The sequence below is a fragment of the Furipterus horrens genome, unplaced genomic scaffold, assembly GCF_987537825.1.
Source record: "Furipterus horrens unplaced genomic scaffold, mFurHor1.1.pri manual_scaffold_5, whole genome shotgun sequence".
In the NCBI taxonomy this organism is placed as follows: Eukaryota; Metazoa; Chordata; class Mammalia; order Chiroptera; family Furipteridae; genus Furipterus; species Furipterus horrens.
Window position 1 is genome coordinate 129,870,744 of NW_028327175.1, and position 26,135 is coordinate 129,896,878.

Genomic DNA, 26,135 nt, shown 5'->3' on the forward strand with positions numbered 1-26,135 from the left:
CACAGAAATCTCCTTCAAACATCTCTGATATTTCTTCAAAACACTCCTATTGCCAAATACCCAGTGCACCATTCTCTCTTCTCCCCTCAATATCTAATCCTTTCCAGTTATTCCTTAGTCCTCAAATATCTCCCACCCAATCTCCCCAACAAAAGCCCAGAACATTCCCCCCATCTAGTCTTCTTACCTTCAATCTTGAGATCAAACTTCCAAACCTCAAAACATCTACCCAGACACAAGCAAGAGTTTTCTAAGGTTTGGATCTGCCTAACAATAGGCCTCTTGTCCAGGAGATAGCAAGGCCCATCTCCCTGGTAAATTGAAGATATGGGCCAGAAACTCAGATGCCCTGATTCTAATTCAAATGAAATTGCATTAGTGAGAAGAGCCTTGCAAAGGAAGGTTTTAATTCAAAGCTATTATTGGGTTCTTTTTTTTTTTTTAATTTTTCTTTCTTTTCTTTTATTGATTATGCTCTTACAGTTGTCCCAATTTCTTTTCCCCCTGCTCCCCTCCACTCTGTGACCCCTCCTCCCTCCGGCTGCCCCCCCCCCTTAGTCCATGCCCATTGGTTGTGCATATAGTTCTTCTCAACATCTTCCTATCTACTACATTCCCTTCTACTATGCTTCTTAATTCCTGCATCATCTCCCTCCCTTTTCCCCCTTCTTTCTCCCTGCTGACCTCCTCCCAATATGTCCCCCGTACCTATAATTCTTTTCCCACTCTTGTCACCTACTTAGTTTGCATTTATTTCAGTTCCCTAGCTTCTGCTCTTGGTTGTTGTGATACAGTTTTCATTTTAATGTTCATAGTTTTGATCCTCCTTCTTCTAAACAAGTCCCTTTAACATCTCATATAATAGGGGTTTGGATCTAACAAACTCCTTCAGTTTTACTTTATCCTGGAAACACTTTATCTGCCCTTCTATCCTGAATGACAGCTTCACTGGATAGAGTATTCGTGGTTGTAGGTTTTTGATTTTCATTACTTTGAATATTTATTGCCAGTCCCTTCTTGCCTGTAAAGTCTCCTTTGAGAAACCCACTAATAGTCTAATTGGGACCCTTTGTACATAATTCTTCTCTTCTCTCTTGCTGCTTTTAAGATTCTCTCTTTTTCTTTAATTTTTGACATTTTGATGATAATGTGTCTTGGTGTGGTTCTCCCTGGGTCCAGTTTTTTTGGAACTCTCTGTGCTTCCTGGACCTGTAAGTCTATTTCCTTCCCCAAGTTAGGGAAGTTCTGCTTCGTTATTTTTTCACATAATTTTTCAATTTCTAGTTCTTCTTCTTCACCCTCTGGCAATCCTATAATTCAGATGTTCATTCGCTTATAGCTGTGCCATAGGTTTCTGAGCCTCTCCTCATATTCCTCACTTTTTGTTTCCTCTTTCTGCACTGGCTGTTTGTTCCCTCCCCATGTTCCAATTTGTTGATTTGACCCATGGCTTTCCCTTCCTCACCACTTGTCTTGGATGTATTTTTGTTCATTTCAGCAGGAATAGCCTTCTTTCCTTCCCTGTCTTGATTCAGCCCTGCTGTTAGGTCTGTAAGCTGCCTTATGACTATAGCTCTGAACTGAGCCTCAGAAAGATTCGCTATCTGTTCATCAGTCAAGGCCTTTATTTGTTTTTTCGTTAGCTGTGTGACTGGTATTTCAATCATTAATTCTGCCATTCTGACCGTTTTGTTTAACTTTCCTTCTTGGGCGGGGTTCTGTCACACCTTCTACACTATATTGGGTGAAGCCCTATGTGCTCGTCACAACCTGGCGACCTTTCTCACCATCCTGTGGTGCTTTGCGTGGGGTGGGGGTCCAAGATGGGTTCCTGCTGTTACTCTCCGCTGAGGAACCGGGAGCCTCCTCTGTCCATGCCCTCCGGGCCTCACAGTCCGAGACAATGGGAGCTGTCTTCCCCGGCACTGGAATCGCAAGCCGATGGATCTGGTCTGCAGCCTGGGCCAGTTCCCAGGCGCTTCTCTCCTCCTCGCAATTATGGGTGTCTGCTTACCGGGTCCCACTGTTCACTGCTGTGGCTGCCGCCTCCAGCACAGTTCCATCTTTCTCAGCCACGGTTTCACCCTTCCTACCCATCCAGACGAACACCACTTGTTTATGATTTCATACATTGGACTTCCATGTAGCTTTATTTTCTGGAACTTCCTGTTATTTCTGGTTTTGCAGTGGTTGTAGTCCTTCTTAGTTGTGGAGAGAGACACAGCGTGTTGGTCTATGCCACCATCTTGGCTGGAAGTTATTACTGGGTTCTTGCAGCTAATCCATAGCATTAGGATTTTGCTGATGGGGTTACAACACATCTCTACTAAGAATAAACCCATGTAATCACTTTCTCTGGCTTCTCACTTCTGACACAAACCTATTTACAACCACTGCTGTAGGAAATTACCTGAAATAAACATTTTTTTTCTTGACAGTTTAAAATATATTACTAAAACCAGCTACCAGTTATTTATCATTCACTTTGCACCAGGGATCTATTTAATGGCGTACATAATATTTACTCTTATTTAATCCTCACAGGAGCCCTCTGCAACACAGCAACATGATAGAAGAGAAAACTGGGCTGGAGAGGTTGAGCAACTCTCCCATTACCACACATATAATGAGGCAGGACCTCACATTAGTCAGATCCCAAAGCCAATATTCTTAATAATAACATATATAAATCACATGTTGACCTCTATATTACTAATAATATTTATCATCTATTGATAACTTATTATTATGAGTCAGACACTATTCCAGGTCACTTAATCCTCATAAAAACTCAATGGGGTGGTTACTAATATTAGTACTTCCATTTTATTGCTATGTAAAATGAGTCACAAAGAGGTCAAGCAACATGTACAGGTTACACAGTTGTTAATGAAAAAATTAATTCAATCTGGCTCCATGTCCCTTCCAGAAGTTTGTAGGTTTATCTAGATCCTACAGAAGCATCTGCGTCTATCCACCTGCAAAGAAATGCTGAACAATCAGGTAAAAGAATGAAGCAAATGAGGTTGGAACCAGTCATTTACATAAACTTAGGTCTGGATTTCTGGCCAAGATGGAGGCCTAGACAGACACGCTGGGTCTCCCTCCACTGCCAAGAAGGAATACAACTACCTCAAAACTAGAAACAACCAGAAGTTCCAGAAAATCAAACTGCATGGAAGTCCAACAAACAAAGATATAAAGAAGAAATACTCATCCAGACAGGTAGGAGGAACGGAGCCCGGGTAAAGAGAATGCAGTGTAGTAGCAGCGGTGGTGACAGCAGTGGCAGGCCAGGGGAAAGCACAGTCACATATTTTAAAAAGTGGAAAGAAACACTTGGGGAGCATTCCCAGCTCCTGACCAGACTGTGCAGCTCACGGTCCCAGCACCAGAGAAAATCAAGTCTCATTGTTTCTGACTGTGCAAACCAGTGGGGATTGGAGCAGAGGAAGAAACTGCCAGTCTCTCAGCAGAGTCCACTTGTTTAAAGGGGCCCCATGCTCCTAGAATATCCGCAGACCCACCCACTCTGGGAACGACAGCCAGGGCAATAGCTAGAGAGGCGCCAGTCTCATACGAAAGAGGGAGAAGTGCCCAGAAAAGGGGCAAGTGCTCAGCAAGCAGCATTGTTCCCTCTCAGACCCCTCTCCCACATACAGCGCCACAATGTGCTGAAATGGGTTGCCCATACTGATGAAAACCTAAGGTTCCACCCCTTATTACGTAACAGGAGCGACAGCTCTGCCTATGACACAGAGGCAAAAAAACACAGAAACCTGTTAGAATGAGGAGACAGAGAAGTATGGCCCAAAAGGGGGAACGGATCAAGGTTCTAGTGGGAGAACTGAGCAACAGGGAGATAAGTCAACCTAACAGATGAGATAACCAACCTAACAGATGCAGAATTCAAAACACTGGCGATAAAGATGCTCAGAGGCTTGACAGATATGCTTGAGTATGGCAAACACATAAGGGGAGAAGTGAAGACTATGCTAAGGGAAACAAGTGAAATGAAGGAAAATCCACACAAAATTAATGGTGAGAAAAATGAAACCGGGGTTCAAATCAATGATTTGGAACATAAGGAAGAAAAAAAGAGTCAACCAGTACAGAATGAGAAAACAAGAACTGAAAAAAAATGAGAAGCTTAGGAACCTCTGGGACAACCTTACACGTGCCAACATCCGAACGATAGTGATGCCAGCAGGAGAAGAGGAAGAGCAAGAAATTGAAAGCTTATGTGAAAAAATAATGAAGGAAAATTTCCCAAATTTGGTGAAGGAAATAGACATACAAGTCCAGGAAGCACAGAGAGTCCCAAACAAGCTAGAGCAAAGGACGACACCAAGACATATCATAATTAAAATGCCAAAGGTGAAAGATAAAGACAGAATCTTAAAAGCAGCAAGAGAAAAGTGGAGAGTAACTGACAAAGGGGTGCCTATAAGACTATCAGCTGATTTCTCAAAACAATCTTTGCAGGCAAGAAGGGACTGGCAAGAAATATTCAATGTGATGAAAAGCAAGGACTTACAACCAAGACTACTCTATCCAGCAAAGCTATCATTTAGAATGGAAGGGCAGATGAAGTGCTTCCCAGACATGGTAAAGCTAAAGGAGTTCATCATCACCAAGCCATTATTACAGGAAATTGTAAAGGGACTTATTTAAGAAAAAGAAGATCAAAACGATTAACACTAAAATGACAACAAACTCACAACTATCAACAATTGAATCTAAAAATTAAAGACGAAATCCAACTAGGCAAACCAGAATAGGTACAGAATCATAGGTATAGGGATCATTCAGAGGGTTATCAGCTGGGAGGGGGAAGGGGGAGAAATGGGGAAATGGCGCAGGAATTAAGAAGCATACTTGGTTGGTACAAAATAGACAGGGGGAAATTAAGGATAATATAGGAAAGGGTGAAGCAAAAGAACTCATATGCACAACTCATGGACATGAACTAAGGGGGGTGGGTGGGATCGCTGGGGGCAAGGGGGGTACTAGGCAGAGGGGAACAAAGGGGAAAAAGTTGGGACTACTGTAACAACATAATCAATAAAATATACTTAAAAAAAACTTAAATTTGAAATTTTGGGACAGACACTTTAAAGAAGGAAATCATCTTTTCTTTTACATTTTAATTGCAGCAGAATAATAGAGGCCCTTTGGGCTTTTCAATAGAAGGCATGTCTTAGCTATGTGAACTTTTGCAAATTTTTAATGAAAAGATATGTATTAAAGTTGATGTCATAAAATATCCTACACCTGGTAAGACTCAAAAATTGAATTATTGAAAGTAATAACAAGGTATGAAGTCACTAGATTTATTTCAATGAAATTTTAATTTATTTTGGAGGTTATATGGAGACTATATGAAAGTAAATTTTTAAATAAAAATGACACCTTAGACTTACAGATATGTTTCTTTCAAAAGAGCTATAGTATTATCAAAGCAATGACCTCATTGAGATTTAGACATAACCATTCTCATTTTTTAAGTAGGGAAAATGAAGCACAAAGATTACATCACCCATCAAAAGTTCCAAAGTTGGTTGGTGGCATTAAGTATAAATTAACACAATGTTTTTGAATGACAATATGGTGGTCACTGTCTAAGCTTAATATGTTTATGCCCTTTGACCCAGCAATTCCATTTCTAGGAATTTATTCTATAGGTATACGTCTATAAGTAACCAACAACATATCTACAAAAAATAATGAGATAGTTCTATATATATTGATATGAAAAGATGTCACTTGTACATTGCCAAGTGAAGACAAAAAGAAGTTACAGTACACTATATATAATATGGTTGCATGTTTATAAATATATACAGGGTGGGACAAAAGTAGGTTTACCGTTGTATAAAAAATAATACAATAATTAATAAATAATAATATAAGAATAAACTATTTCATGTACTCACAACTGTAAGCCTACAGTATGTGTGTATGAACATCCTTATCCTTATCCTTTATCCACTTGCCCCTAGCTTCTTGTTCTAACAGAAATGTCTCTGGGACACATGGTTATAGATCCTGCACCTGTTGGACTGGGGACTCATTCTCCCCATCCCCAAACCTCATCTATTCCAATAGCCTGTGGTCATTGCAGTATTAGTGTGCAGGGCAGAAGGTATTGGAAGACACTGCCCACTGCCTTGCCTGGGGGTCCTGATACCCTGCTGAGAAGCTTTGCACTGGGCTAACATGCCCCACTGGCACACGGGAGATGGTAACTTGACAAAATACACCATGAGATGGCCTTAGGTTCCCTGGCAGTAAGCAGATCTGGGTTCAAATCTTTGGTCCCTCGCCCTGCTGGCTATATGACCCTGTGTGAGTCATATATCACCTCAGCTCTGGTTTCCTCATCTGTATAATGGAGATAATACCCTCTCTTTTAGAGAGCATGGTAAGGAGCTTAGTACAGTGCCTGGCACATGGTATGTGCTCCATAAAGTACAGCTACTCCTTAGTTCCAGACATCCTTTCCTGCTCTAAGAACTAAGTGTTCCAGGGTATCCCAAGGCCACAAGCATGTGGTGTGGCCAAGATGACTATCCTCATAATCCAATCCTAATAGTTGAGACTTGTCATTACAATCTAACTTAAAATTCTATCCTGACCCAGGCTTTCATGTTTTCCCTCCAGAAGCAAATGTTACTATAAGAAACTTAATATACTTAGGGAAAGGATAGTTTCCACTATGTTACAGAGTCTTCTTTATGAGGGAAAAATCAGCTCTAGAAATAAGTGTGCTTTCTTCATTGTTGTGGCTTCTAGGAAGCTGAGAGCCATATTTCTATTTATTACAGGATGTTTCTGAGATTATTCACATTACAGAATGGATTAGGGAAGGACCCAGAATTTCCTCAACAACTGGCTTAACTTTTTTCTTATGGACACTGTGAATTATGTAACAGACCCTATTTCCCTCTTTGCTTTGTCTCTAAGAAATCTACCAAGTGTAGGCCTTGGAGTATTTGCTTACTACAGATTTTTTCCTACTCTTAATTTTTTCCTTAACTTAATTACCACATTTAAAAAATGTTATATAAGTTTCTATAAGACACTACAAACTACTCTAGAAAGGAGGCAGAGAATAAAGGTAAAGAAATAAACCATCTATTTCTATTGACAAGTCAACCTCCTTCACCCTCTTTCTTTAAAATATCAAGAAGTGATGAAGTCATTTAAAGAGTATTTGTACAAATATAAAGAATACACACATATATAAAATTTGATGTTATGGGAACAATACATATGGTTTCTTTCTTCCTACTCACATAATATTTCCAAATAAAATATAGATATTTAGTTACAAAGCACATTTTAAAACTACTACTGACTATACGAAGCTAAAAATGTGCTATTAATTGAGAAGGGATTTTTGACCATGTCTCCAGAATATCTTAGGCATCTTCTTTGGGAATTTATTGGCTGCAATTCTTGTCATAAACTTTTAACATAATTCCTACAACTGTCCCAATGAATAGAGAGACTCAAGCATGACTTCACTCAGTTTCTTTCCTAGAAGAAAAGTCTGTTTGAGACAGTCTCTAATTCAGAGTAACATGAGACAGATTATAAATGACCAGATTCACCCTGACAGCTGATGCTACTCTCCTTCAGACCTCCTGTCTGCACCAAGGTTGTTTTAAGAAATAAACTTGATCAAGATTATCCATACTATAAATAACAGAACACAATGGGAATAAAATGGCACCCCCTCAAGAAATATGTATGTTTGCTGCATTTGTACATAGATGTGTTTGTAGGTTTCTTAGATGAAGTCAAAACACCATTTTTATTTGCAATCACTCTTCTTCTTCTTTTTCAAATCTAAAGGACTACCATATGTTTACCATTCATTTTCAAATTTCAGAGGTCTGTGAGGTCTAATTATGGTGTCACCTTGACTGGGGGGATTTATTTTCTAAATCTCCAGATTTGTAAGGTTTAAAACAGAAAGTATCACCCCAATTAACTTAATTAACAAATACATAAATAAAAATAATAATAAAAAGGAAGTAACTCTGTAGTGCATGAGCTTAACAAATGATTCAGCTTGGTGATACTTGAAAGGACACTTAGTTGTAGCAGGTTGTTCCCTGCTCCTACCTAGGGGCTTTGGTCAACACAAACAGAAATAGCAAGAATTCGAAGCCCAAGTCATAAGAAATCGTACAAGCACCATGCCATATTCAGGTGATTCCTGGGGTTTGGGTCTGATGGAAAAATTCAGGGTCTCATCTCTATGTCTCTCCTCAAGTATGTGTTTAGAACACCGAACAGAGAGAGAGAGAGCCTAGGCCCCAGTCCTGGGTGATCTATTGGCTGTGTGACCTCCAGTAAGTCCTTCAGCATCCCTGGGCCTTTATTTCTTCATCTGTAAAGTGAAGCCTAGGGATCCATCCACCAAATATGTATAGACTACCTGCTTTGTGCCAGGGTCCGTGCCAGGCACTGAATTAGAAACAGGTCTTTGTCCTCATGGAGCTTACACTCTAGCAAGGAAGATGAATAACAGCCAAATAAATAACAAATGTATGATCATACATGAGCTTCCCAGAGCTCAGGACACACCGGTCTTAAGGACCCCACACTTGAAAGAGCACAAAACAACTGGGGTCCTAGCACCTCTTCAGGGTCTCCACTCTGGCAGACCATTACACCCGGGGAATCTTAACATTAACATGGATGCCTGGGGCCCAACCCAAATATCCAGTAAGAATTTCTGTAGATGAAGCCCCGAATAAAATCAAACAACTAACCTTCCATTCTTGTTTGGCCCAGAAAATTTTGACTCGTTCACGAATGTACTTGTCTTCACACAGTTTCCTCTGCCACTGACGTAATTCTTGAATTTCAGGATCACAGCGAACCTGCAAAAACCCCACAAAGCTTTAGTTCTCTTTCTATTTTTCTATGCTTTAGCTTGTTAACCCTGCATGGAAAATCCCTTACAAACCAATTTGATAGACTTTTGATTCTAAGTGAATTATCTCTACTCCTAAAAAGCTATATAAAATTTGAGCATAAATGAGGTTCTGTGAAGATTTCAATTCTCACAGTAGAGAGAATATATTCTAAATCCATGCTGTCCAATAGAAGAGCCACATATGTAATTTTAAAGTTCCTTGCAGTCTCATTTTAGAAAAGTAAAAACAAGCTAGTCACATTATTTTTAAGAATATATTTTATTTTACCTTAGCAATCCAAAATATCATTTTAACATATAATCAATATAAAAACATTACTTATGAGATAATTTCACTTTGTTTTTCATACTAAGTCTTCACTATCTGGTGTGTATTTATATTCACAGCTTATCTCAACTTGGACTAGACAAATTTTAAGTGCTCAATAGCCACTTGTAGCTGGTGGTTAGGTACCAGACAGAAGAGTTCTAGATTAATTACAGTTAATCTATCAATCATAGTTCTGTTTAATACCAATTTACTGAGTGCCTACTGCATACTGGGTTTGTGCTAGACATTGGGAAAACAGATATAATTAATGGTAATTATAATTATTATTTATATTTTATTATTACTATAGCTCATATTTTCTATTTAAATATTTTATTTATTTATTTTTAGAGAGAGGGGAAGGGAGAGAGAAAGAGAAGGAGAGAAACATCAATGTGTGGTTGCCTCTCACATGCCCCCAACTGGGGACCTGGCCCGCAACCCAGGCATGTGCCCTGACCTAGAATTGAACCTGCAACCCTTTGGTTTGCAGGCCAGTACTCAATCCACTGAGCCACAGCAGCCAGGGTGCTCATATTATTGAGCATGTATATTTCAGGCATTGTTTAAGTATTTTAGAAATTTTAACCAACAAAACAACCCAATAAAGCAGGAATGATTATCCCCCATTCTTCTGAGTTTAAACAGCTTGCTCACTCACAGAGCTAGGAAATGGTGGAGTTGGGATTCAAAAGTAGACAGACTGTTTTAGCTGTCCTTGAGGGGGAGTCTAGTAAGAGACACATGGTACACAGGAGTAAGATCAATAAAGTGTGGCAAGAGTAAGAATATCGTTGGGTACAAGGGAATATAAAGTGGGCACTGAACTCAGCCTGGAGTGGTCAGCAAACATTCAAGGGGGAGGGGACCTCTGGGCTGAGTTTTGAAGGATGAACTAGAGTCAGCCATGGGGTAAAGGAGGTGGAGTGTAATGATATTCCAGGGAGAGACCCCAGCCTGTGCAAAGGTGAAGAGGGGTGAACAGTACTGGCTGACCCAGAACTCCCAGGTGAGAGAGCAGTAGAGGACACAAAAACCGTAGCTGCTCACACCCAGCCCCTTCATGCACCATCATATTTCCCTACTGGCTGGAGAATGCTCCTTGTAAGGTGAAGTCTAAGACTGAAAGGGAATAATTTTATATATGTTGGTGTGTATCAATTTTATTTTGAAAGATATGTTAAAGTTTCAAAGAATCCTGAGAGACTGCTTGAGAAATATATCCTCGTGATAATGGATTCCCGACTCAGCTATTTAGATTAAATATAAACAGTCACTTTACGGCATTCTGGGGGAAGAGTTACCTAATAATATGTGGAACTGAGGAGGTTACACACTGTACATCCAGATCAGTGTGTCACTTTCTGGGCAGTAGCCCTCTCCTATCCATCTGGGGATCCGAGATGCCCAAAGAGGTGGCCTCCACTCCTCTTGAAGCCACAACTCAGACCTGCTGCTCTGACATCCAGAAATTGGTGTCTCAGCTACTGAGAGGGATGCAGGATGTGCTGAAGCAGGAATGTAAATCCCACATACGCACAGGATCCAGCATTTTATGGGAAATGAGTGAAGAAGCCCCAGAGAGGACAAACAGGAGAGCACAGGCTTGTCTAAAGGGGCAGTTCCTCCCCAGCTGTGCTGAATGTGATAATGTCACAAAGTCAGGGCCCAATTTCCTGCTTTTCTGGAATGCCACTGGGTCATGTGACTTCCTACTCTGGTCATTGGGAACCAGGCTTCCTACTGTGGTCACTGCAAATCTTTGAGTTTTAACTTTTTAGAGACACCCACATATCCAATCTTTAGGACATGAACACAATTCCTGAGAGGGCTAGATTGAGTCTGGTATCACTACTTACCATTTCACAGCCCTAGAACCATCATTCCCCTTCGTTTTTCTCCCATCAATAGAGGGTCTCCTTCTTCCTTCTCATTTAGTAATTTGATTTTTGAAAGTCAGTTGCCCCTCTCTCCCACTAGATTTCTTTTTTTTACTTCTTTTTTTAAAAAAAGATTTTACTTAACTTATTTTTAGAGAGAGGGGAAGGGAGAGAGAAAAAGAGGGAGAAAAACATCAATGGGTGGTTGCCTTTCCTGCGCCCTCAACTGGGGACCTGGCCTGCGATGCAGGCACGTTGCCTGACTGGGAACTGAACCAGTGACCTTTTGGTCCACAGGCCAGTGCTCAATCCACTGAGCTACACCAGCCAGGGTAACTTCTTTCATTGTTTTTTTGACAGTTGTCCCAACTTTCCCCCCATTGCTCTTCACTGCCCTGTCCCCACCTTTTGCTCCCACAGTAAATCTCTGCCCTGTTGTCCATGTCCATGAGTAATTTATACCAGTTCCTTGACTAGACCCTTCCCCCTTTACCCCCCAACTCCTCTTCCCTCCTCCTCTCTGGTCACTGTCAGTCTGTTCCTAGTTTCCATGCCTCTGGTTCTATTTTGCTTGTTTGTTTGTTTTGTTCATTAGATTCCTGTTATAGGTGAGATCTAGATTTTCATTAGAGTCACCAGTAATCCCAAATTTTAAAAAAAGGGATAAAATACACATAACAGAATTTACTATTTTAACTATTTTAAAGTGTACAGTTCAGTGGCATTAATGCATTCACAATGTTGTGCAACCATCATTACTATCTAGTTCCTGAAGACTTTCATTACTCCCAAAGGAAACCCCACATACATTAACCAATCCCTCCTCATTCCCCCTCTCCCCAGTGCCTGGCATCCACTGATCTCCTTTAGTTTCCATACGTTATTCTTGGTCTTTAGATCCATAGTCTCTATGGATTAGCCTATCCTGGACATTTCATATAAATGGAATCATCTAATATGTTGCCTTTTGTGTTTGCATTCTTTCAATGAGCACATAATACTTTCAAGTTTCGTCCACATTGTAGCATGTATCAGCACTTCTTTCCTGAATAAAATTCCATTGTATAGTCATGCCACATTTTGTTTATCCATTCACCCACTGACGGACATCCGGGTTGTTTCTACCTTTTTGCTATTGTGAATAGAGCTGCTATGAATATTTGTGTACAGTTCTTTTCACTGTATACCTAGGAGTAAATTGCTAGGTCATATGGTAATTTCAGATTAATTTATTGAGAAACTACGAATTGCTTCTCACAGTGGCTGCATCATTTTATATTTCTACCAGCAATGTCAAAGGGTTCTAATTTCTTCACATCCTTGCCAATATTAGTATTTTCCAATTTTAAAATTATGTTTATGTCCATCATAATGGCTGTAAAGTGGTATCTCATTGTGATTTTGCTTTCCATTTCCCTAATGGTTATGATATTGATCATCTTTTCATGTGCTTGTTAGCCATTTATTTTTTGTTATTTGTTTTTTAGAAACTCCATTCAATCTTTTTTCTTTCCTAGATTAATTTCCAAAGAGTCTTGTTGTCTTCTAGAGTGGCCCTCCCATGTTCTTTTGTTTTTGTTTCTGTTTTAATTCTCACCCTAGGTTATATTTATTGATTTTAGAGAGAGAGAGAGGAAGAAAAAGAGAGAGGAAGAGAGAGAGAGAGATTTGAAAGATGGACATTGACTAGTTGCTACACACGCCCCGAATGAGACTGAACCCACAACCTAGGCATGTGTCCTGACTGGGAATCAAACTCATGAAATTTTTTAAGGGGTGTACGAGACAATGATCCAACCAATTGAGCCATGTGGCCAGTGCTCTCATGGATTTTAATAACTTGGAATCTTAGGGAGAAATGTTGGGTTTGGGGTTTTCTTAATCCCTTCCTTCCAGAAGGCTTTTGCGTTCTTTATGTATCCCAGATCTCTATTCACCAAGAGAAATTTGGAGAAATGGCTTTAATAAACTCAAGAAAAATAAAATCCTTCCTATTATGTCCTCATCCAGGACATGAGGTACCTTATTTAAGAAAACTACTCGTTTTTCAAAATAAAGAAGACTGTTTGCAGCTGAATTTATAAATGGAAGCTACTCTTGCTTTTAAAAAATATATAGATATATAATTTATCTATATATATTTAAAAGTTACATATACATATAAAGTATATACTTATGCAAATTTCAGAGAGTAAAAAACAGCCCTACATTAATACCATAGAACTTAAGATAATCCTCAAAATCTTTTAAATCACAAATCAGTGTTTTTACTGTATTTCCTGAAGTCTCATGTTTATAAGATTAGGTACCTTCGACATCTCTGTTCTGGGATGAGAGTTATCAGCAGGGGTCTAAGCTAGCCCAAACCTTCTTGGAAGCTAAGAGAGATTGTACACAAGTTTCCCATGAGCTTCTGTATATTGGGGACCCAAGGACACAAAAATCCCCAAATTTCGTCACTAAGGATCTTCTGAATCATTAAGAAAGGTTAACATGGAGACTTACGGCCAAGATGGAGGTCTAGATAAACATGCTGCATCTCCCTCCACAACTAAGAAGGAATACAACTATCTCAAAACTAGAGACGAGAAGTTCCAAAAAACTGAACTGCATGGAAGCCCAATAAACAAAGATATAAAGAAGAAATACTCAGCCAGACAGGTAAGAGGGGTAGAGCCGGAGTGGAGAGGAAGCAGTGTGACGGCAGCAGCAGCAACAGTAGGCCGGTGAAGAACGCCGTCACATGTTTCAAAAAGTAGGTAGGTCAGACACCTGGGAAGTGCTCCCAAGCACCAGACCAGACTGCACAGCTCACGGTTCCAGTGCAGGGGAAAATAAAGCCTCATTTTTTTCTGATTGTGAAAACCTATTGGGGTTGGGACGGAGAAATAAACTGCTAGTCTCTCTGAGTAGAGTCCACTGTTTTAAAGGTCCCTTATGGTCCTAGAACATCTGCAGACCCACACACTCTGGGAATGACAGTCAGGGCAAGAGCTAGAGAGGTGCCAGTCCCATATGGGAACCAGAAGGAGTGTTTGGAAAAGGGGCGAGTGCTGAGCAGGTGGCATTGTTTTCTCTCAGACCCCTCCCCCACATACAGCGACACAATGTTGGTGAAACAGGTCGCTTTGCACTGACGAATACCTAAGGCTCCGCCCCTTACAACATAATAGGCGCAACAGCTCTACCTAAGACACAGAGGCAAACAAACATGGGAGTCTGGCAAGATGAGGAGACAGAGAAGTATGGCTCAAAAGAGGGAATGGATCAAAGTTCCAATGAAGGAATTGAGTGACAAGGAGATAGCCAACCTAACAGATGTAGGGCTCAAAACACTGGTGTTAAAGATGCTCACAGACTTGACAGATATGCTTCAGTAAGGCAAATGCAGAAATGTAGAAGTGAAGGCTATGCTATGAAACAAATGAAAATCCACATCAATGGTGACGGGAAGGAAACCATTGTTCAAATCAATAATTTAGAACATATGGAAGAAAATAACAGTCATCCAGTACAGAAAGGAAACAAGAATTGAAAATAACGATGAGAGGCTTAGGAACCTCTGGGATAACTTTAAACATGCCAACATCTGAATCATAGGGATGCCAGAAGAAGAGGAGGAGGGGCAAGAAATTGAAAACTTATGTGAAAAAATAATGAAGGAAAAATGCCCAAAATTGGTGAAGGAAATAGACATAGAAGTCCAGGAAGCACAGAAAGTCTCAAACAAGCTAGATCCGAAGAAGACCACACCAAGACGCATCATAATTAAAACGCCAAAAGTTAAAGAGAATCTTAAAAGCAGTAAGACAAAAGCAGAGAGCTACCTACAAAGGGGTGCCTATAAGACTCTCAGGTGATTTCTCAAAAGAAACTTTGCAGGCAAGAAGGGACTGGCAAGTAGTACTCAATGTGATGAAAAGCAAGGACCTACAACCAAGATTACTCTATCCAGCAAAGCTATCATTTAGAATGGAAGGGCAGAGAAAGTGCTTCCCAGACAAGGTAATACTAAAGGAGTTCCTCATCACCAAGCTATTATTATATGAAATGTCAAAGGGACTTGCTTAAGGAAAAGAAGATCAAAATTATGAACATTAAAATGACAAAAAACTAACAAGTATCAACAACTGGAATCTAAAAAATAAAAACAAAATTCAACTAAGTAAACTAGAATAGGAACAGAATCATAGGTAGGGGTATCATTTGGAGGATTATCAGCTGAGAGGGGGGAGGGGGAGAAATGAGGAAATGGTGCAGGGACTAAGAAGCATAATTGGCAGGTACAGAATGACAGGGAGAAGTCAAGAATAATATAGGAAAGGGTGAAGCCAAAGAACTTATATGCATGACCCATGGACATGAACTAAGGAGGGTGGGATTGCTGGGGGAAAGAGGAGCACTGGGAAGAGAGGAGCAAAGGGGAAAAAACTGGGACTACTATAACAACATAACCAATAAAACATACTTAAAATAGAAAAAGAAAAAACTGCATGAGAAAAACTTGCTTGAATAAAGAATGAAGGCATCCTACTTTAGATCAAGAGAAAGTGCATTTCTGCAGTACTTTTGAAGTGACTGTGGCTTTGTATTGCCATAATATACATGGTTTAATGGAGGAATTGGGAATTCTAATCCAGGATGCAACTGAATGTTGACTGTTCCTCAATAGCTCAAAGTGGAACTTGAAGTGTGTCCTCCTCCACAATGGCAATTTATTTGGTGCAGTCCCAATTGGCCATTCAGTTTGTTTTTGTGAGGAATATGAAGACATAAAGAGAGTCATTGATCTGTTGCAATATCACAAGCACAAATGGATCATCTGTGTTGACCTTAAAATTGTCTGCTTCCTTCTTAGTTAGCAATGCGGATACAGCAAGTATCACTGTTTTCTGTGTATGTGGGACAGCAGAGCTTGTGAGAAGCATTGGGTGGAGTCAAATTGGCCTCCAAGATCTGACCTCAAACCTGGTGATCCAAACATTCTACATGAGCCACTTGTTGACAGAAAGAACATTATATTCCCACCTCTGCACATAAAACTGAGTCTCATGAAGCAATTTTTTAAAGCTTTGTCAACTCAAGGAGACTGTTTCAAGTGTCTCATTTTGGCATTTCCTAGCCTGTCGTTTGAAAAGATAAAATACCTTAATATGTATGTTTGGTAGCAGAACTTTACTACTTGTACACCATTTGACTTACAGTAACAATACATAGCCTTTATATGAATAAAATAACTCCAAATAAACAGTATATTCAGGTAATTTTTTCTTTATTTTCCTTTGTATGTACATCTTGTATGATTTTTGGGACACAGGGAGGGTATCCTGTACCTTAAAAAGCTGATGCGATAGAGAAAAACTGGAGTCATTTTTGAATTCAGATGCCAAAAGTTAGTCAAAAACAAGTGTCAGGTCTAACTCAACAAAAATTGTGTTCCCCAGTGTATTGCAAATCCTTTAAATCAGAATCAAAGCTCTTAGTGTGTTCTCAGGAGTCAGGGTCTGTGTGACTCATGCAGCCACTGCTTTTTAGTGAGGCAGTTACAGAAAGGCTTTCTCCCAGGAAGCCACACCTGTTTTCTTTTTCACTTGTCTCTTTAATAATAAAGCTATATCACAGTATGTACTTGAAAAAATAGAATTTCCCACAATAGCTCAGTTGGTGACAACTGACATAAAGTTTATCCAGCTTTTCTTGGTACTTGCTTATCCGAATTATCAGGGAATGATAAAGTTGCAAAAGCATTTAAGGTAGTCAGTGACCTTTCCAATGATTTACAGCCAAGTTTGCTAGGCTAAAGACTATTTTACTGCACAATGCTTTGATCTCTTCCTTGCCATTAATATGCAGAGCTGATATTTATATGGTTGCAGCTGCCCAGATGTTTCTAATGTACAGTCAAGGTTGAGAGCCACTGTTCTGGACTACTCTGGACACTTAACCCCTCCACTAGTGGCTCAAAGCACAGTCCCTAAACTAGCAGCATCGGCATTACCTGAGAACTAATTTGAAATGCAAGTTCTCAGGCCTTACCCCCATCCTACTAACCCAAATACTCTGGGGGTGGAGCCCAGCAATTTATGTATTAACAGGCTTTCTGGATGATTCTAATGCCAGTTAAAGTTTGAAAACTCTTATGTTGTGCCTCCACTAAATCACAGTTCCCCGGATCCCTGCCCCTTGGACAACTTTGCTATTCTTCTCATTAAGTGGTGAGTCTACAACCCCTCTCTTGAATCTAGGTGAGCCACTGAACAAGTCCCAGAGGCTAGGCCTCAAGAAGGCTTGAAGCTTCCATTTTTGCCCCATGGGAATGTTTCTTCCATAATGGAATAAAGCGGGTTTGACCTAATAAAGGAGAACTGAAGTGCCTCAGCCAATAGCAGCACCAAAGCCCCAGACATATGAGTGAGGCCAACTTGTACCTACCAATCCTGCCCAGTCACCAGACAAATGCAGGCATGTGAGTCAAGGAGAAATCAGCAGAGGAACCATCCAATTAACCCATAGAATCATGAAAAATAGTCCATTTCTATGGTTTTAAGTCACTAAAATTTTGCAATTCACACATAAACTCTGCCTTTAAAGAAAAAGACTATACAAAAGTTGGGTGACTCATATGCAGGGCTAGCTTCAAAAGGCATCACACTTCTTACAGTGCTCTGCTGTTGCCATTGAGAAATTCTTTATAACTTTGAACAGGAGCTCTGCATTTTATTTCACACTCAACCCTGCAGATTATGTAGCCAGGTCTGCTAATATGCAGTTATCACATTTATTCCTAGGAGTTAGGTTTATCAGCTTTTGTCCCATATTTGGGATATGTTGTGACTGAGCAAATAAAAAGGGTTTTTTTTTGGCAGATAGTCTGGAAAGTTTCCACTGCATTTTATGGGTATATTAAGGAGAGTCCACTTGCAGATATAACCTGGAGTATATTTCAATAACTATGGGGCCAGGCAGGGTAAGGGAAGGGCCTGCCCTGGGAAACTAGGCCCTGAGCAGTCCAAACTCCCTATTTATAGTGCTGCAGTCTATTTTGGCCTGCGGGGTGGCCCTGAAAATTTCCCTGAGAACTGGGCATAGAAACTGATGATAGAAACCAGGTGTCTCCATTTTGGGGTATGGCTGCACACAGTGGGCACAGATGCCTTTCTGATTAGCTCAAGGACACTTTGAAAAACAGGATTTTCTTTGACAGGGAATAAAAATATTAAGGGAAACTATCAGAAAATGATGAAGAATATATTGTTAGGGAAGAAAATGCATGGATCAGGTCAAGTCAATGAAGTGCTAACAGTTATGAGGTCATACCCAAGTGCCAGGCACTGTACTAAGCACTTGATGTGTGCAATTTCATTTATACCATCACATATAACCCTATAAGGGCAGCACTATTATCATCCCCATTTTACAGGAAAGAAAATCGAGGCTTGGGAAAATTAAGTAATTTGTGGAAGGTCTCAGGGTTGGTAAGCCAGGACTTAAAACTGCAGTATGGTGCTCAACTTACCCAGCTGTCACGACAGCACTGCTCCTAAAACTTCAGCAAAGACTCCCCTGGGAATCTTGTTAAGATGCAGATTCTGATTCAGGAGGTCTGGCATGGGGCCTAGATGATGCATTTCCAACCAACTGCCACATGAAGATATTGTTAATACCACTGGTCCACAATCACAATTTGAAAAACAAGGATGTAAATATTATAATAGTTTTTTTCTGTTTCTAATTTCATCCTCCTACAATCTACTATCTCTACAGCAGCCTGAATTATTGTGTGAGTTTTCATTGCTGTACAATAAATGACCTCACAACTTGGCAGCTTAAAACAATAAATACTTATCATGTGCAGTTTCTGAGGGTCAGAAATTCAGGTAGTTCTGGCTCAGGGTCTCTCATGAGGTTACATGAGCTGGGCCTGAGGTTACCTTACTGTTTGACTGTACTGGAGATTCTTTTATTTTTTTTTTAAATTTTTAAATTTTTACTTATCTATTTTTATCCTCACCTGAGGACATTTTTCATTGCTTTTTAGAAAGAGAGGAAGGGAGAGAGAAAAACAATGATGCTAGAGAGAAGCATCAATTGGTTGCCTCCTATACACACCCAGACCGGGGTGGACTGGAAACCAAACCTGCAAGCTAGGTACGTGCCCTGATCAGGAACGAACCCGCAACCTTTTGGTTATGGGATGGCACTCCAACCAACTAAGCCACACCGGCCAGGGTTGGAAAGGCTGATTCTAAGATGGCTCACTCACATGGCTATTGGCTGGCTGAAAGCCTCAATTTTTTGTCATGTTGGTGTCTCTGTAGGGATGCTCATGACATGATAGCTGGTTTTCTCCAGAGTGAATGACCCAAGACAGAGGGAGAAAGGGAAAGGAACTACAGAGTCTTATGACCTAATCCTGGAAGTGACATGCCCTTATTTCTTCCATATTCTATTGGTCACACATATAAACCCTGGTACAATTGTGGGAAGGGACTCCCCAGGAATGTGACTACCAGGAGGTTGGGATCATTAGGGATTCATTGTGGATGTGGACTACCACAGTTTCCTGATAAAACATAAGTCAGATCACGTCACTCCTCTGCTTAAAGCTCTATCATCACTTCTCATCAGAGTAGAAATAAAATCCAACGTTCCAACATTCTGATGAGAGCTCACATTTGACTCCACAGGATCTTGCCTGGACCACTTCCCCTTATCTCCAGCTCACTTTAATTAACCACACTGACATTCTTGCTGGTTCTCAAATACATCTAGCTTCCTCCTGACCCTGAAGGCCTCTGCACAGGTTTTTCCTTCTGCTTAGAATGAACCTCATTTAAATCTCTGCTCAAATAACACTTTCTCAGAGAGGCCATCCTTGATCAAACCCACCATCTATCACCTAAAATAACAACCTGTTACTCTCTAGCCCTTTATTTTGTTTTGTGCTATTTATTTGTAGCAAATAATGTTTAGCAAGGAGTACGAGGTCTGTCCAGAAAAAGCCCAGCCTTTGTTAATATAACAAAGATGGTTTGTGCAACATCAGTATAACCTGGCAGCCAAGGAGAGTGGACTGGATGTGTATGCATGAGCAATGATGACTTCGCTGTACCAGTCAGTGGAGGCAGTAGACTCCATTGATGAGTATGTGTACTGTGTGGCTATCGCATTCAAAATGACTAAGCGAGTAGAGCAACAAATCTGTATCAAATTTTGCATTAAGCTTGACTATTCCTCTGTGGAAACTATTCAGATGATTCGGAAGGCTGCAGCTATGGGCAACTGGTGATGGGCAGCTTCATCATGAAAATGTGTCTGCTCATGCATCACGTCTCATGCAGAGTTTTTGGAGAAACATCAAATCACCCAGGTGACTCAGCCCCACTATAGTCCAGATTTGGCACCCTACAACTTCTGGCTTTTCCCAAAACTAAAATCACCTTTGAAATGGAAGAGATTTCAGACCGTTGATGAGATGCAGGAAAATATAATGGGGCAGCTTATGGTGACTGGGAGAACTGTGTGAGGTCCCAAGGTGCCTACTTTGAAGAGGACTGAGGTATCATTGTCCTGCATAAAATGTTTCTTGCATCTTCTTCAATAAATATCTCTATTTTTTGTATTACATGGCTGGATACCTTCTGGACAGACCTCATATACCTCTCAGCTCCATGATGTTGGGCTTGGCCATGGGACCTGCTTTGGCCAATGGAATATGTGGGAAGTGGCATGTGCTAGTTCCCAGCTTGTGCCTTTTAAGATGCTTTGTGTGTTTTTTTGCTCACCCCCTTCGAGAGATCTTGACCTCTGCTGCAAAAAGAACAAGCCCCTGGTAACCTAACTGATCTCAGAAGAACAACAGAACCTAGAAAAAAACTAAATAGAACCCAACCATTGGGAGCCAAGTGTAGCCAAACCCAACCTAAAACAGCTGAACTTGGTTAATCTGCAGACATGTAAATTGCAAATGTATGTTGTAAGCCACTGAGTTTTGGGGTTGTTTGTTAAGTAGCATTATTGCCACAATAGTTAATTGATACATTTTTGACATTACATATTTATTTATGTTTGTTAATATTCGATTGCAAGATTGCAAGTTCCATGTGGGCAGGGACTTGGTCTTAATCCCTGCAGTATGCCCAACATCTTGAACAATGCTTGCCTGCCGCATATTAGGTATTCAATAAATATCTGTGGGTTCACATCAGTGAATGAACTGATCTAATCGTAGACTGCTTGCTTAACCTTTAGGCTATACTGCCTTCAAATTACACCCAAATTGCAATGTATTAAAAAATAATTGCCCTGACCAGGAGTTCTAGGCAGTACATCCTTCACAAGTAAAACATGACTCACACCAAGTTGTCTACCACTGTCTCTCTGCCAGAAGCCATCCCTCTTCACCTGGACCAGATCAGAAGTCATCCAGAAACTACAACCCACTGCCTGAAAACAGAAGGGCAGGGCAGCTTTAAATGACACTGGCTCACCTGGTTGGGTTGCCATCCCCAGAGGAGAGCCAGAAAGATGGGTCCCTATCCCCCTGCTTGGAATAGCTGCCTCAGGAGACACCCGTCTCTGGAAGAGGAAGTCCAGAAAACTGTGAGGTTGATCCACGATCTAGGGAAGCCAACACTCACAAGATAGCGGAATGAAAAAAGAAGCTGGCCCTTAAATCACTCATTGTTGCAACTTGCTGAGGAAATAAATATTGACACTAACTCCTAAAGGTTTCATCAGTCCTGCTGTCTCAGCACTCACTTTGGGTTGGGAGTATTTTGAAGGAGAATATGTTTGGCCAAATTCCTACCTACCACTATTAGTAATGTGCTTTCCTTAAATGCAAATAAATACTCAGAATAGATCTATGCATGCTGATGTGGAAAGTGACCCTCAATGCTAAATGAAAAGGCACAATGCACTGTGAATTCATATTTATAAAAATATATCCCACATTTATAAAAAGCACCATATAATAAATATGCATAGGACTTCCGGCCAAGATGGAGGCTTAGACGGACACGCTAGGTCTCCCTCTACAACTAGAGAGGAATACAACTACTTCAAAACAAAGGATAACTAGAAATTCCAGAAAATAAAACTACACGGAAGCCCAACATACGAAGGTATAAACCAGTGGTGCCATTTGGGCAGGTAAGAGTTAAAGAGGGCAGTGCTGTTTGCGGTCGCACCTGAGACAGCGGCGGGGCAGCGAAAAATCCCGGCTGCAGTCAAGCCCCTGGCAGTGCGCGACCCCAGCACTGGGGAAAGCAGCCACCGCATCGCCTTGAACAGTGAGGCCCAGGGGGGGCGGGAGGACGGATCCCGGTCTCCTAGCTGAATAACTGTGTGAATCCATCTTGGACCCCCGCCCCCAAAGAAAGCACCACAGGGCTGCGAAATAGGTCGCAGACAGGCACCGGTCGCTGATTTGTGACGCGTACGCAGGCACTGCCCCCTGCCCCCTATAGCCAGCCCAAGAAAACAAAACGCATCTGTCAAAATGAGGCAGACAACTATAGAAATCCCGGTGACACAACTCACCAGGCAACAGATAGAGAACCTGACAGATGAACAGATAAGAAACCTGTCAGAGGCTCAGTTCTGGGCCATTGTTATCAGGTGGCTTACAGAATTCACAAAAGAGCAGGAAAAAGATAAGAAAGAAGCGAAAAACATTCATAACGAAAGGAACAAAACCACATACGAGACAGATGGTGAGGAAAAAAAATCCAGAGTTCATTTCAACAAACTGGAATATGGAGAAGGAACAAGCAGTCAACCAATGCAGCGAGAGGAAATGGGAAGCAACAATGAGAGGATCAGAAACCTCTGGGACAGCTATAAAAGGCCCAACATAAGAATCAATGGTTTGCCAGAGAGTGAGGAAGATGAACTAGAACTTGAAAAATTGAGTGAAAATATAATAAAGGAGAACTTCCCAGACTTGGGGAAGGGAATAGACTTGCAGGTCCAGGAAGCAAGGAGAGTTCCCAAGAGACTGGACCCAGGGAGAACCACTCCAAGACACATTATAATCAAAATGTCAAAAATTAAAGATAAAGAGAGAATCTTAAAAGCAACAAGAGAGAAGAAAAGAATTATGTACAAAGGGGTCCCAATTAGACTATCAGCTGACTTCTCAAGGGAGACCCTACAAGCAAGAAGGGACTGGCAAGAAATATTCAAAGTAATGAAAATCCAAAACCTACAACCACGAATACTCTATCCAGCGAAATTGTCATTCAGAATAGAAGGACAGAGAAAGTGTTTCCAGGACAAAATAAAACTGAAAGAGTTCATTAGATCCAAACCACTGTTATATGAGATGTTAAAGGGACTGGTTTAAAAAACAGAAGCTAGGGAGATGAAACAAAGGCAAACTAAACAGGCAACGAGAGTGGAAAAGGAACTGTGGGTACGGGAAGCATATTGGGGGGAGGTCAACAGGGAGGGGGAGTGGGGAGAGGGAGGGAGATGATATAGGAATTGGGGATCATGGTAGGAGGGAATGGAATAGACGGAGAGAGGTTGGGAGGAACTGTATGCACAACTAATGGACATAATCTAAAAGGGGGGGACAACTGGAGGGAGGGGGGCCACCGGGTGGAGGGGAGCAGAGGGAAGGGAAATTGGCACAAATGTAATATTTTAATCAATAAAACACATTTAAAAAATAAATAAATAAATAAATATGCATAGATGTTCATATATACAAAAGAAAACCACTGGAAAGAGACGCACCAAACTGTATCAGTGCTTTAACCTGGAAATAGGTTTAGAGTAAAACAGAAATGGAGACTTTAAACGACTTGTTATGTGTTCCCCCTCCCCCATATTCGTGTTCATATGTAGAAGCCAGTGTGATGGTATTAGAGGGGGGGTTTTTTGGTGGCAATTAGGGTTAGGTGAGGTCTCAGGGTGGGATTAGTGCCCTTTTAAGAAGAAATCAAAGAGCCTATTTTTTCTCTCTCTCTTCTATGAGTGCACACAGAGAGAAGGCAGGCACATGTAAACCAGATAGAGAACCCCCAGACACCAAATCTGCCAGCATCTTGGTCTTGGACCTGCCAGCCTCAAAAACTGTGAGAAATAAGAGACCAACTGAAAGGCTATATATTTTATTATTCCATTTATGACATTCTGGAAAAGGCAAGACTATAGGGACAGGAAACGATCAGTGAATAGCAGGGGCTGATGTGAGGCAGGGGTTGACTACAGAGAGGTGGCATGAGGGAACTTTTGGGGGTGACATAAATATTCTTTTATCTTGATTATGAGGGTGATCTGACTGTTAGCATTTGTCAAAACTGAGAGATGTACATTAGCAAGGGTGAATTTTACTGTACGTAAAGTATATCTTAATAAAGCTGATTGAAACACATGTACACATATGTGCATATGCACATACACACATAAAATAAGGTATCACTACACACCCACTAGAATGGCTAAAATTAAAAAAGACTGATAATACCAAGTACTGATAAGGACATGGAGCAATGGGAACTGTCATACATTGCTGGTAGTGAGACAGGATAGTAAGCAGCTACGAAAATTTCTTGGTAAGTGGAATAGGGAAACTGAGACAGCTGAACAAACTGGCTGAGCAATTTACAGCCAGATAAAAAGGTCACCTCTGTAGAGATAACATCTAGGCCTCAATTGTATTCAGCTCTAGGCCCAGAAAAGCAGCAAAATCAGGTGGGAGACACCAGAACCAACTTCAATTACTAAAGACCCCCTGTCCTGTCACTGACCAATCAGTGGATACCATGATCTTGAAAGGGCACACTTGGAGAACTGATGAATGTTCTACTGAAACCCTTCCCTGAGACCTCCCCTAAGATTCCCACCTGCAAGAGAGAGATAAAAGCCTCAAGACAAAGGACCAGTGGTGGGCTCTCCCTCTGGGGTGCAGCCCAAGCAATTCCCTTTCCTCTCTTTTCCCCATACGTTTTTTTCACAGACAGGCACCTCCTAAACTCTAAGATGATGGACAGCTGTCAGCTTGTCCCCAAAGCCCCCTTTTCTCTTGACTTCCCAGTGAGCTAAGGCAGCCCAGCCAAGGCTGTCCTGTTGCTTCTTCTATGCTAAGTAAGCCCCTCCTTTTTTCACTGTCCCTAACTTTAATAAACGCATCCTCATAGACACCTGGACCCGTGTTATGAAATCTTTCCTACATGAGTCAAGAACACACACTACATCTGGCCCCAGGTAGACCTACTCAGGTCCAGGCCCCTGTCTAGTAACAGTAGAAATGCAAAATGTTTTTTACAAAAGCAGAGAGAAGGCACTCTAAAGATAGTCATACATGGCTTAAACTCTGGTTCTACCACTTACCACTGTATGATGTTGAGAAAGTCAGGGCAAGTTCGGCCTTGTTTAATTCATTTACACATGAGATAACAATAGGACATACCTACTTACTTTATAGGATCAGCATAAGGCAGAAAGGAGATAATGCTTGTAAAATGTTTAGTGTAGTGCCTGACACATAGCAAGTGACCAATTTATTAGATTGTGCTATTCTTAATATTATTCGTCTTGCTATAACTGCCACTGGATTACTCACAGGATGGACGGCCTGTTTCTACAGCACCCAGCACTGTTCTTGGCAAGCAGAAGGTCCTCAATACATGTCTGTCAAATGAAAAACTGAACATATGGAGTCACATGTTAATGGAAGGCACAAGGCCTCTATTTGAGTGGAATGGCAGGACCGGCAGCAGCCATTCTTGATAGCATCCCATTTCAAATGGTAGAGGTCGATTGTCTGAATCCTCAACCTAAAATCAGCACCTCTACATTGTTGACAAATTGAAGAATTATATTTCACAGGTTCAGTGCAACTTGTATAGGTGGCCTCAGCCTCCCTAATAGCTTATAAACATTTTCCATGTGTTACAAAAATGCTCACAACCAATTTCAAATATGTGCATTACACAAATACCTGCAAGACAGCCTAAAGAAAAGGCCTCTTTGGGACCAT

General features: G+C 40.9%; 1 protein-coding gene across 5 annotated transcripts in view; it reads right to left on the reverse strand.

The window, feature by feature from the left end:
- IQCK (IQ motif containing K) overlaps window positions 1–26,135 on the reverse strand; it is a 177,064-nt gene that overhangs the window by 40,055 nt on the left and 110,874 nt on the right. For all 5 annotated transcript variants that reach the window (XM_090277802.1, XM_090277800.1, XM_090277803.1 and 2 more), the window contains one exon: window positions 8,787–8,897. In XM_090277802.1, coding sequence (XP_090133928.1) covers window positions 8,787–8,897 — 111 coding nt within the window. The remainder of the gene's footprint in view (window positions 1–8,786; window positions 8,898–26,135) is intronic.